General features: G+C 38.1%; 1 protein-coding gene across 1 annotated transcript; it reads right to left on the bottom strand.

The window, feature by feature from the left end:
• Positions 1-267: 267 nt before the first annotated feature.
• matcap2 (microtubule associated tyrosine carboxypeptidase 2) lies at positions 268-12,186 on the bottom strand. The gene is made up of 7 exons (XM_056254573.1): positions 11,976-12,186; positions 8,914-9,581; positions 4,017-4,160; positions 3,334-3,466; positions 1,049-1,354; positions 861-958; positions 268-701 (listed from the first exon to the last, which is right to left on the bottom strand). The coding sequence occupies exons 1-7, from the start codon at positions 12,001-12,003 to the stop codon at positions 501-503; spliced, it is 1,578 nt and encodes a 525-aa protein (XP_056110548.1). The 5' UTR covers positions 12,004-12,186; the 3' UTR covers positions 268-500.
• Between the last annotated feature and the right edge of the window lie 612 nt (positions 12,187-12,798).

The raw sequence follows: 12,798 nt of genomic DNA, 5'->3' as shown, positions 1-12,798 counted from the left end.
GGCCCTTATATAGACTGATCACTTTATTTTCCAATCCTCCTCAGAATGAAACTCACGAAAACATGTCAGGGTCACATTTCACCCGAAAATCAAAATGAGGAAAATAAATAAATTAAATTAAATAGAAAAAAATATTTTGCTTTTAGAGAGAAAGTTAAGTCTACTATTCAGATTTTTTTTCATTGTAACTTTGCCACAATGTAATTTTTCCATTTATATATATATAATTTTATAATATAGCCTATATATATATATTTGTTTTTACATTTTGTAATAATTAATCTTCACATTAATCAGAATGAGATTTTTGTACATTTACGCTAATTGGGATATGGAAATTACAAGAATTAGAGGTCGGAAAGGGCCTTAATTGTCATGAAAACAATTTAAAAATACAAAATATTTAATTTGGTCTTTCTTTCTTTAGTAAAAAAAAAAAAAAGTGAAATATTACCTAGACAGGTTTCGTTAGATTCACCCGTTAACACACCAGCTCTTTCCTATCTAACAACACAACCATCTATGCTGGAGGTCACATGTTCGGGAATAAGCGCGCACAGCTCCTCATCGGTTAACTGGTTGACCTCCATGATTTTATGAAGCTGCTCCGTGTAGCGCGCTTGATCCTGCAGGAAGTGAGGGATCCGCACGTGCTCCATCAGAGCCAAACCCTTCAGACGCTCCACATCCTCATAGGACACCTGCACAACCACACACACACACACACACACACACACACACACACACACACACACACACACACAAGTCTGTCGATTTTGTGCGTTCTGAATGAAGTGTGTGCATAACACTGTTCATCTGAATAATTAAAGGTTAGTTTTGAATGTTGACTTCCAACTAACCTTTCCCAGAGCCATTAGCAGCTGGAAGTCAATCTTGTCTCTGTGTCTGAGGATCTTCAGGATGCCATCTAGATAAACCTGGTCCTTACTGAAACAACCTTAATAGCAAACAGATTTTATTATTACCATGAATAAAAACCATGATAGTTCTATGAGACGTCATATTTCTGAGAATCAGGATGTGGCACCTGGAAGTGCCGTGTCCGTCTGTCCTCGTTTGGCTCTGACGCAGTAGTCCCATCGTGTGTTGGGGTCGTGGACGAATCGGCCCAGGTTGTGAAACAGCTGTGAGAAGGACATGCGGCTTGCCTGGTAGACGGTGTAGTAGAGCAGGGCGGCGCGCCACAGGGTGGGGTCCTTGCGGAAGAGCACGCTGTGGATACTTGCCAAACCCTCCTCCGTGGGGTTGATGGGACGCAGACCATGTTTCTTTCTGCCCCCGCCGCCGCTCCACGGCTGGTGACTGTTGTTGATGCCGCGGAAGTAGTGCGTACCTGAGGAAAAAGTGTAGAGAGGTTTACTTTACCAATCAAATCAGAACAATCTGGAACTTTATCAAAATTAAAGATCAAATGAAGATCAAAATTATGTTTTATGATAACTATTATTAGTTACCAAGAACCTAGATTAAGCTCATTGTTGTATACCCTTGTGAAAAATAAATGTGCTTAATTGTATTAAATGTGCACTTGTAGTGTACTTCAAATCTTAAAAGTATATTTTTAACAAAGTATACTCACAGATAATATATAAATGAAGTAAAAGTCCACTTAAGGGTACTCATTCTCATGCCTGTTTCTTAACACACATATTTACACTTAAAAAAGTGCACTTTGTAATAATGTCAAATTAAAAGTATAACTATAAAGTACATTTTAAATAATGTTTTAAAAATCTTTTGTCGTGCTTTAAAGAAGTACACTTATTTGGATGTGTTGACTTACATACTAAGCACATAAAGTGCTTGACTATAGTGTTATTCATACATACATTTTTAATTATTATTACATTTGATGAATATTATTACATTCGGCAGTACACTTTAACCATATTTCAAAGACTATATATATTATATTACAAATAAAGATTATTTAAGTTCTACTTAAGTGGGTCAAAAAACTCTAAAGGTCAGCTTATTGGATGTAATACAAATTTAAACTGTAATACATTTTAATTGAATTGCTATAAACATGTAGTCTGAAAACAATACATTTAATTTGTAGTCAAGTCAAGTCACCTTCTTTATATAGCGCTTTTAACAATTAAGCATATATTACTTCTATTTTGTACTGAAGTGTTAAAGTGTACTGCCAAGCCTTTATGGTAAACTGAAATTTCCTCTAAATGTCATATCTATGGAAACTTGTATGTCATGTATTTGAAATGACATTTTAATGATGAAGTTGCAGTTCAGTACATTTAAAATATATTAACTTTAAATATTTATGAATCACACACTACAGTTAGAATTATAATACTTTACATGAGCTTCAGTATGCTGGTCAACACATTAAAATAAGTGTACTTTAAAGTACATTCAAAATAATTATGTTTTAATAATCTTTAAAAGTAAAACTTTTAATTTGACATTATTACTTTTTTTTAAAAGTGTACTTAAATGTGTTAAGAAACAGTCAAGAAAGTGAACTCTCCTTAAGTACACTTAAAGGGATAGTTCACACAAACTCATCATTTACTCACCCTCACGTACTGTTTGAATGTCTTTCTTCTGCTGAACACAAAAGAAGATATTTTGAAGAATGTTTGTAGTTGATGGACCCCATTGACTAGTATTTTATCCCCCCATACTACGGAAGTCAATGGGGTCCATCAACTGTTTGGTTACCCATATTCTTTAAATTATCTTCTTTTGTGTTGAGCAGAAGAAACTTATACAGGTTTGGAACAACTTGAGGGTGAGTGAGTCAATGTAATGGGTGAACTATCAAAGCTATAAAAGTGGTCTTTTATTTTAACAATATATTATCTACAAGTACAGTTTTTTAAAAGTATACTTTTAAGATTTTAGGTACACTACAAGTGCATATTTAATACAATTAATCACACTTTTTCACAAGTGACTCTCTTGTGACTAACTGATAAATTTCTTTACTAAAACATTATAAACAGCGCTAACCCCTAGGGCTAGGCCATGTCTCCAGCCAAACCCTGAATTGTGTGCAGAGAAAGTGAAGGAGAGAGAGAACACACAGCGTGGGAGTGTAATTACTGTGTTCCTGACACTGAGCTCTGATACGCTCTGGGTGTAATACTCCCTGACAGCGGGAACACAAGCTGTTGCCGACACGGATCGCTGATTTTCATGGGGTGACCGTGACATGATCCAAAGAACAGAACACAATTGAGTGGAGCTGATGGATCATGAAAGTCTTGAATGTGTCTTACTATTCTATTCAGTTATTTAATATGAGCCTCAACTGGCGATCAGATGCTCTTACACACAAGCACACACCGATTTCATGCCTCAGCATCCCCTCCAGCCACTGCTCTCTAGCAGTAGAGATGTTAATGGTGAGTGTAGGCCTGCTGTTCACCACAGTCATAGACGCTCTGGACAGGAGGTCATCAGTAAGATGAACCACAATCTAGATGAGAAAGAAAAAAAAAAATCAATAAACTACACTACTGTTCAGAATATTAAGGATCAGTAAGATTTGTTTTGAAGGAAATTAATACTATTATTCAGCCAGGATGCATTAAATTGATCAAAAGTGACAGTAAAGACACTTAAAATGCACTTAAAAAGATTTCTTTCAAATAAATTCTGTCCTTTTGAACTTTTTTATTCATCAAAGATATAATCCACAAAAATATAATAGTAACTGTTTTCAACTGTTTTGAGCAGAAAATCGGCATATTATAATGACTTCTATAGGATCATGAAGTTATTTTAAATTGTAATAATATTTTACAATTTTACTGTTTTTACTGTATTTTGATCAATGGTGAACATAATTACTTATTTCAAAAACAACTTACTGACCGCAGACTTTTGAACATTAGTGCATATTGTTTAGTATTTTTCTCGAATTTTTGAGGTTTAATAGTACGCTTTTTGGGGTTAAATTAAAAGTGCAGTAAACAAACTGAATATCCATCTTAATGTTTCTTTCTAACCTCACTCTCTCACCTCACCTCTCCTATGCATCCTTCCTTCTCCATGTATTTCTTGACGTGGTACCAGATGCGGCTCTTGGTGAGGAGGTTTCCTCCTGTAGCCTGCTCAAACTTCTCATAGGAGCCGTACTTCTGTAGGGCCAACTCCATGATCCTCACAGCCTGAGACATCAGCAAGCACTCAGTCATGGGCAATAGGAGAGAACTTATAGAAGATTTTTAGAACAAAGATAAATACAGCAAAGCAAAGCAGCTTAATTGATTCCCTGTATATGCCAGAGGTAATTCTGTTAAAAAAACAGGTACCCACTTATTTTGAGAAGTGATTCTAATGTAAATTATTATTTGACAAAACTTCAGATTATTATAAAAAAAAAAAAAAAAAAAAGCAAGCATGAATATATTTAAATTTGTATATTACTAATTAATGTATATTTATATGATAGGATACAATGTTGCCTTAGGTAGCAGGGGGCCGGGACCCAGGGGGCCTTAGCAAACTTACAAGGGGCCGCAAGATGCCATAAAAGTATTTAAATGAATTAATTTTAAATAGAACTTTAATCTAAATTAAAATACTGTTAAAATATAAATGCATAAATGCATCATTTTATTTACCTTCAATAAATATTGTTTTCAATTAAAAAACACAGTTCATGGGATACAGAACATAACTTCTAGAATCATAGAAAGAATTGTGGTTAATTTAATATTAATTTAATATATTAAATTACCCATGTTAATTAATTTGATGTATCATGAAAAAAAATTGATAGATTTACAATAGAAAAGATTTCAGAAATATCTGTATTTATAGGGGGCCTTTGAATATTTGAATATTGTGTTGGGTAATGGGGGGGCCTTTGAGTCAAAAAGGTTGAGAACCAACGAGTTAGACAGTCTTGTGTTCAAGGTTATGAAGCTACTCATATTTTTTAAAATATATTTTAGTATCCATTTTTCAATAAGCATAACAAAGGTTGAAATTGTAAAATCAACTTTTGTAGCCTAAGTGAACCTTTTTAGCTTTCAGAATTATAGTTGGACTGATTTGGGACTCAGCTGTTTGTACTTTGGGATGAAACACTGGCTGCATAAGTGAAATAAGACATGCTTGCAGAAGCATGACTCAAAATGATTCTCAATTGTTATGTCATGAATGTATAGACCTCAGTAAATAACTAGGCCACAGTTGGGGACTTTTGGTGCTGAGTGTGGATTTATGAGAACTGATTTGTGATCCGTCAGGATCAGCCTGAGGGGGATCCACAGTGAGCTCAGCACTCTGAGACAATCAATATAATGGTCTGAAATGACTCTGCTCCAGCACAGAGCCCTAATACAGCCACTTCTATACTTTCTTTTAAACATTATCTAACCTGTTAGTAACATATAACTTGATATGTTGTTGTTGTCAGCTTTTGCAGCCGGTTGAGCCAGGAACACTATTGTGGGATCTCTTAGGCTACGCCCTATACAAAGTGCTCTGTAACCCCTTTCCAAACTCCCCTCCCAGTGTAGTGTTGGCTGTGTTAATAGCTAGCGGGAAACTGAATGAATTAACTCTTTATCCTTCAAAGAGGTTTATTAGTCTGATTGTGTTGTTGGTAACACGTTGCTTTTGAGCTGCTGGATCCAGGTTTATAGTACAGAACTAAAGAGTCAGAAAGTTTCTTTTCAAGAGTAATTCCATTTAATCTCATTTATAGGACTGTGACCTTGCGGGATGTGAATTGTGAATAAGAGTAACTAGCACACAACCTTACAGAAGATATCAGCATGAAAGGATGAGGGGGAATGAATGCAAGTGCTAAATGCGGCAGATCGTGGGAGAGAGTGAACTAAAGACCTTGACGTCAGATTTGCTGTGACTTCTGGCACTCTACAGCACTTTAACCAAGTTAAGATGAGGTCAGCCCAGAGATCTCAGACAAACATGCCATGTCCTTATGTACATCTGCTAATTCTCTCCCAAATACTTCTTAAAGGGGTCATTGGATGCAAAATTCACTTTTATATGGTGTTTGCATATAAATGTGTCTTTGCAGTGTGTGGACACAACCACCATACAATTAAAAAAACCCATTCAATCTTTTTTTTTTAATCCTCAAAAAGTCTAAACACTCTCAATAATCAAGCCGTTTGGATTTTCTGAGCAATATGATGTCATATTGCTCATGCTCCGCCCACGACCGCTAACGGACTGTCCCGTATTAGCATATTTCCACCCTCAGCCATTTGTATACTGTCCACCAAGGCATCACTTTACGTGTCTTGTGTCGACATGCCCCATGGAAGAGAGGGTTGGGGTGAGCTAGGGTTGTCGCGATAACCGCAATATTGTAGCACCGCGCTACTGACAGTCCAACCACAGAGGAATGCAAGTGTTTTCTTTTTTCATAAGGCTGCCTATAACCTTGTTTTCAACTTTGTGCCTGTGTATTGAATGTTAAATAAGTTAATAATGATAACAAGACTGTTTATCATGGTGATTGGTACAGAGGCTTCGTGGATTTGCACTTAATCCTAAACAGACAGTGAATGAGAGATCGACTGAGCGCATACGATGACCTGATTCTGTCTTTGAGATCAAGTCATATATATTTGTGAAAAGGTTGCCATGTCCAAGGAAAGCGAAATATTTGTCGTATCACCCTTTTAACATTTAAGGGTTTTTACCATGAATGGCGTCAGCATTCCCATCGTGCGAGGAAGCCGCGGGGGAAATATCAGAGAGTCACGCATTGAATCAATACTATATTGGTCTCTTTTAAGTGAAGCTTCAGCTTCAGCGTTACCCATGCGACGCATTGATGGTCAGCTGAGCTCAAAGTTAAAATAATTAACACCTTGTTTCATTACATCTATCTTTTAATGAATCAGCGTTTTTGAACGTGTTCGTTGAATGAACGGTTTAATGACTCACTCAAAGACAGTCCGTTGCTGTAACAATGCGCTGAGTGACAGCCCGCCTTTCAATGCGCAGAGACGCTGTTTAGTTTCCGTTACATTGGTTACTGAAAATGTCCTTGTTTTTGTGCATGCAGCCCACATACTAACACTTATTTATATAGCAACAAATAAATATAAATAAATCCAAATAAAAAATAAAATAAATGGCGATAATACCACAAATCGCGCTATTGAGCCACTCAAAATTACCGCAAGAGAAATTCCTTCACCGCGACAGCCGTAGGGCTGTTTTACACAACCATCGAGGAATTTTAACCAAAGTATATAACAAACTTTACATGAAGACCCTAAAGAATCATGTACCAACTTGTGGAAAATGGGCATCCGATGACCCCTTTAAAGCAAAGCGAGCAATAAATGACAATAAAGCCATGACATAATAGCATTACTTACAGGTTGCATCTCAATTTGCACACTGGCCATCTTAAATAAAGTAGCATTAGTGCATACCACCTCACAAGACTCTGAGAAAAGTATACTAAAGGCCCTGCTATACTTCAAGTAAAATTTAAAAAACTAGAGTGAGGTTATTTCAAACAAATCAGGCCAAAACAAAGTATGTTTAGACTTTGTTTCAAGAATTCGAAACAAATTGCCAAAGTGAACTTTCCGGAAAAGTTAGCTTCGGCTGGTAAATGCCTTTTAACTACCACTGGTCAGTGGTGATTACGTAATAGCTAGGTCAAGGCTCAGTCTTCTTTGTGAAAATCTTATCCGGTTTACTTCTTCTGTTCAGTTCGTTTTAAAGATATTAAAGAGCCGCTTTATAGTTGAAATTCTCATTAAAAGCAGTTTTTTATATTTATTTTAATACTGCTTGCTTCAAAGCAATACATTGTATAAAGTGATAAATAAACTTTACGACATATCTGGAGTGCCAAATTGCACTCATGAGTTCATGCAAATATATCCACATCGCTATGATCAGATGCTTTCTTAACAGCTGTTTTCTTCCGCTGTCATTGTTATTGTCGCTGTATTGTGTGCTTATGTTGTTATTGAGAGGACAGTGCGCAGCACATATTTACATCTAAACGCCGCTCTCAGAAGCGTGGGCAGTGTTGGGATGTGCAGTACTTCAATTCTATTTTTCCTCTAAGCGAAGATCAAAAAAGAAAGAGTATATTGGGGCCTTACAGTTATTCAGATTACTATTTGGCAAATTTTTGAAGTTTGCAACCATGCATGATTTTCCATCTAGTATTGCCCACAACCCCTTGCACAATAGAAGATTATGAGGTTGGGATGGTTCTCCAATGACTTTATCGGTTGTAAAATTGGCAATGATTAAATGAATTAATCTTAGTCAACTGATTATGAATATTAGGGTAATAAAATTAGCTAGATGTTAACGCTTACATGCAAATGCAAACAGTGTGAAAATGCAATAAGTAAAGAATATATGACATGCTGTCGCACCAAACAATGCACTTTACCATCACTGAAGTCTATACTTTTAGTGCATAGTAGTGCACTTCTAGTTAGCATGATCTCACACGGTTTTCACATGACACGTTTCAAAATGCAATCATAATGAAACACAAGTATGATTTGCATTCTTGCTGGTCAACACAGAAGGAAAACAATTGAAGAAAATGCTATTGACCCCTTGAGGCATTGGACACGCCTTTGTTGTGTATAAAGGTGCGGTCACATTAGTGAAATCTCATCAAAATTTTGTGGACATAAAAGGCCCATTGTGTAGTGATGCATTAGGCAAAGCTCACACAGAAGTCCCTCTCAAGCATTGTTGGTCAACACAGCAAATTTGTGTGACCGACTTGAATCTGAAATGTGGAATCTGCATGGGGAACATCCTCACACGAAATTGTACTTTTGTGACTAGATTGTGATGAATACCACAGGTTACATTAAACAAAAATGTCTTTATTAATATGAAAAATGTTCTTAATATGATATTTATGAGAGTATGGGCACTTACCTGTGTGAGGAAGCGGTCTGAAGCGTTGCTGTGCTTTGCTAGTACTTGTGGAGGCAGAGGATTGCTGTACACAAACTGAGGGTTGTATTTAAAGTCTGATTTGAAAAACCTGGCCTTCTCCTTCTCCACGTTGGATGGCTTTATGGCAGTGAGGATGCACAGCTTCTTGATTGAGTTCTCTCCATCACGTGCAGTAGAGAGCACTCTGGAAAGCTGCGGGAGTTTTGTGCCGGCTGGGCAGCTGTTTTTGGGCCTGGGGATGGGGCAAGGGGACAGACGGATGGCACTGCCCAGCACAGTGATGCTGTTCGTTTGCTTGGAACTGTTGGTGGAGAAACAGGAGAACACAGACTGAGCGTGCCTGGTATCTCTGCAACCAAAAGCCAGCCCACTCATTGTGAGAGGTGCAAGGGTCGGCAGGGATCTGTCGCGGTGCGTCGCCGTGGAGACTCTTTTCGGGAACTTGTAAGATGAGCTTTTAGGGCTCTCCTGAGCATCTGACTCTTTCTGCAGCAGTGTGTTGTAGCTGCTGGTGGTCGTGTTAAACAGGTCCTTTAGAATGTCAGAGGATATGTGCTCCAGACGCAGCTGACTGGGGCTCACAGGCTTCTCCAAAGGGCTCAGGACACAACTCTTAGATGTTTCCAGCCCTGGCCAATGGAGCAGTTCTGGAAGGAAATATCACAAGATGGAATACTACAATAGTCTACTCAATTCTCTACTGGGTCTTTGAAAATGAGGCATAACAACCCTATGTCTTGAAGAAACAAACATAATATGTGGGTCATGCTTCTTTTTTATTTTCTAGAAACCATTTAAATAACTTATACAATATATACTCAAGGATGTACTACAATATATTTCAGTGTTGTAGTCAAGACCAGCACATTCAAGTCCAGGCAGAGACTTGAGTAAGTCAGAGTCAAGAGCGAGACCAGAAGAGGGTCACATCTGAGTCAGGACAGAGACTAGAAGAGGGCTGTGTCCAAATGAAGATCGAGACCAAAAGAGGGTTGCATCTGAGTCAAGTCCAAGACCAGAAGAGAGACGCATACAAGTCATGGATGAGACTACAAGAGGGTCATGTCTGTCAAGATCGAGACACAAATTGTATTGTCGGAGTCAAGGCCAAGAGAAGAAGAGGACCTCTTTCGAATCAAGTCTGTAACCAAAAGAGGGTCTTGTCCGAGTAAAGTCTGAGACCAGAAGAGAAACGTTTCTGAGTTTTAACCTCTTCATTGGTGCTCCTTTGTTGCGATGACCAGTAGCTAGTTCACTGTAGAGCACGATCTTGGGTAGGCGATAGTCCTCCATCCTGGAGATTTGACCTACCCAGCACAGCTACGTCTTCAGCAGCATGGCCTTGATGCTGGAGACTTCCACCGGTTCGAAGATTTCGGTATTTGTAAAAAAAAAAAAATTCGAACCAGTGGATGATTTGGAGACAGCACACTGATCTTTGTACTCTTCTTCAGACTCTACAGTCTTCAGACTTGTACAGTCTGCTGAATGCTCTGTTGGCCTTTGCCAGCCTATTCTCAATCTCTTTGTCAACCATGGCATCCATGGAAATGATGCTTCCCAAGTAAAGTGATAAACTGTTTTCAACTCTGTCCCATCTATGGTGATCTGAGGAGGATGGTTGACTTCCTGTGGTGTGGGCTAACAGAGAACTCTGTTTTTTTTTCAGTACTACAAAACTACTATATTGTGAATCTTAGTTGTGCCTAATAAAGGTTTAGCTGTTACTATATTCACAGTTTCGCAGCCTCCTGTACTGTGAAATATATGATGAGGGGAGAGCAGAGAACACCAGGTGGAATTTCAAGTAAAGGAAATTAATCTCTTCTTGAATCTTGAATCTACTCTTGAATTTGAGACCAGTCGCGCCATTGTCAGTTCAGTGGTGTGTCCCCATTTCCCTGGAAATAAAATCTCCTTTGCCCATTTACCCTTGACTTCAACAAAAGACGAGAAACAGATCCGAACAGCATAGTGAAATTAAGCTTGTTGAAAGCAGCTCTTTCACTGTCTAGTAACGGCTGATTTATACTTCTGCGTCGGACCTGTGCCGTAGCCTCTACGCGTCGGTTTTCATTTATACTTCTGCCTCGTTGTCCATGACGACGTGCAATTCCACAAGCAGAGGGAGCATGTGTAACCCCTGAGGGAGAGGTTCTAGCAGACCAATCACAGCGGTTGCGGTCCGCGAAGAATTGACGCGTTGTTACATTTCTGGAGAGGTGCACGTCAGGCTACGCCATAGGCTACGACGTAGCTACGGCGTAGGTTCGACGCAGAAGTATAAATCAGCCTTGAGTTGATTTCATAGACCAGGTTAATCCTATATTAGAACACAAAACAAAAACTATTTCCCATTCAGCATGACAGGTACTGCTGGATAATCCTGGCCTGCCTGCATTCAATGATCCTGCAGGCTTTCATTTGTTGCTTTGGATAAAAGTATCTGCTAAATTATTAAATGTCAGTGTTTTAAAACTGTTTGTTACTCTATCATCTCAGGAGGATAGACTACATCAGTTATGTCAAGCAACTCTGTGGCACACAATGGCATATGCCTTTGCAAAATGATCCCACGCTTCATCAGAGAACAGCTGACAGGTGCACTGAAGTAGAAGGACCAGCATCAGAGAGCCAATCTAGGCAAGAAGCAAAACTGTCTTTGTATGTTTAGATCTGTGGGGCTTCATTGGCTGATGTAGCATGCATAAGTGAAATTGAAAGGCACATTTGACCACACTAAACATGAATGTCTGTGCATTAGATACAAAAAAGTGATAAACATTCTTTTCTCAGAACAAATGTTTCCTTTCAGAGTCTTTATTGCAATTATTTTTAAGTAATTTTTAAGTCTCAGTAATTTTAGTGAACGTATCAAATCAGGTTCCTTTCAAGTTCACGCAAGCTTTTCTGTAATTAATTCTAAGGAATTACATTTTAATTAAATGCACTTCAGTTCCCTAAAGCAGTAGGTCATTTTGAAATTCATTGATAAACATTGTGTTGTAAGTTGTAACATTAGTGTAAACTGACAGATTTACCTGTAACTTCAATGGATTCAAGCATCATCTCGCTCGCGCTGTGAATCTCAACTTTTCACCCGTAAAGCAAATGTTTCTATCTAAAATAATGAAGCGCCCAAACGACACGACGAATATTCAATGACGCTGTGATAATATCCTGCATATGCACAGCACAAAGAAATGCTGCAGTTCGCAAATCTCCGCTTGTAAGATCTGACCGCGCGCAATCTCCGACTGCACTGCTGCTTCGGTCTGGATCTCTGGACACTGAAGCAAGCGCATAAGAGCGTTGCCATGGTGCGCTGTCAACGTCACCCAACCCAAAACGTCAGTTCCGTTTTGAAGAGGCTTCTGTCGTGTACAATCTGTAAATGAGTATTTTATTGAAATAATACTTTAAGTAAAAGGATAATTTAATAGCACATTTCACAGTACGGACCACACTGTAAATATATTTTAAGATAATTTACAAATAATTTAATTGTAAATACTTAATACAGTAGCCCAAATACCTTCACCAAGTATGTTTAGTTGCCATTTGTCATACAGTATCTCTTAAATGTGTCAGTGATTAAAAAAATAAAGCAGTAGGACCTTATTGTATGCTTTAAGGAAATGTATTTAAAATTTAGGTTGTAAGTTCTGATCTCATGTTTTTGACGCTACAACGCTCCTGTGTACTGTATATTGAAACGATATAATATTTCTGTGATATTTATAGACCACTGAACAGAGTTAGACACTTGGGCCACCCAAATACAAATAACCCCAGTTCTCATTACACATGTACGCATTCATACTCCCCAAAGCATTAAATTATGCTTTAGAGAATAAAAGGCAG

Source organism: Rhinichthys klamathensis, unplaced genomic scaffold (assembly GCF_029890125.1).
Source record: "Rhinichthys klamathensis goyatoka isolate OS25496 unplaced genomic scaffold, OSU_Roscu_1.1 h1tg000111l_1, whole genome shotgun sequence".
Lineage (NCBI taxonomy): Eukaryota > Metazoa > Chordata > Actinopteri > Cypriniformes > Leuciscidae > Rhinichthys > Rhinichthys klamathensis.
Note: the sequence above shows the minus strand (reverse complement) of the source record. Positions and strands in the feature narration are given on the sequence as shown.

What these genes read in the sequence shown, in the direction of transcription:
- matcap2 (XM_056254573.1), bottom strand. Translation starts at nt 12,003, where the DNA reads ATGATGCTTGAATCCATTGAAGTTACAG. An exon ending in AGGAAGGATGCATAGGAGAG is followed by an intron (nt 3,467 to 4,016) that starts GTGAGGTGAGAG and finishes TTTCTCATCTAG; the next exon opens with ATTGTGGTTCATCTTACTGA. An exon ending in GATGCTGAGGCATGAAATCG is followed by an intron (nt 1,355 to 3,333) that starts GTGTGTGCTTGT and finishes CTTTTTCCTCAG; the next exon opens with GTACGCACTACTTCCGCGGC.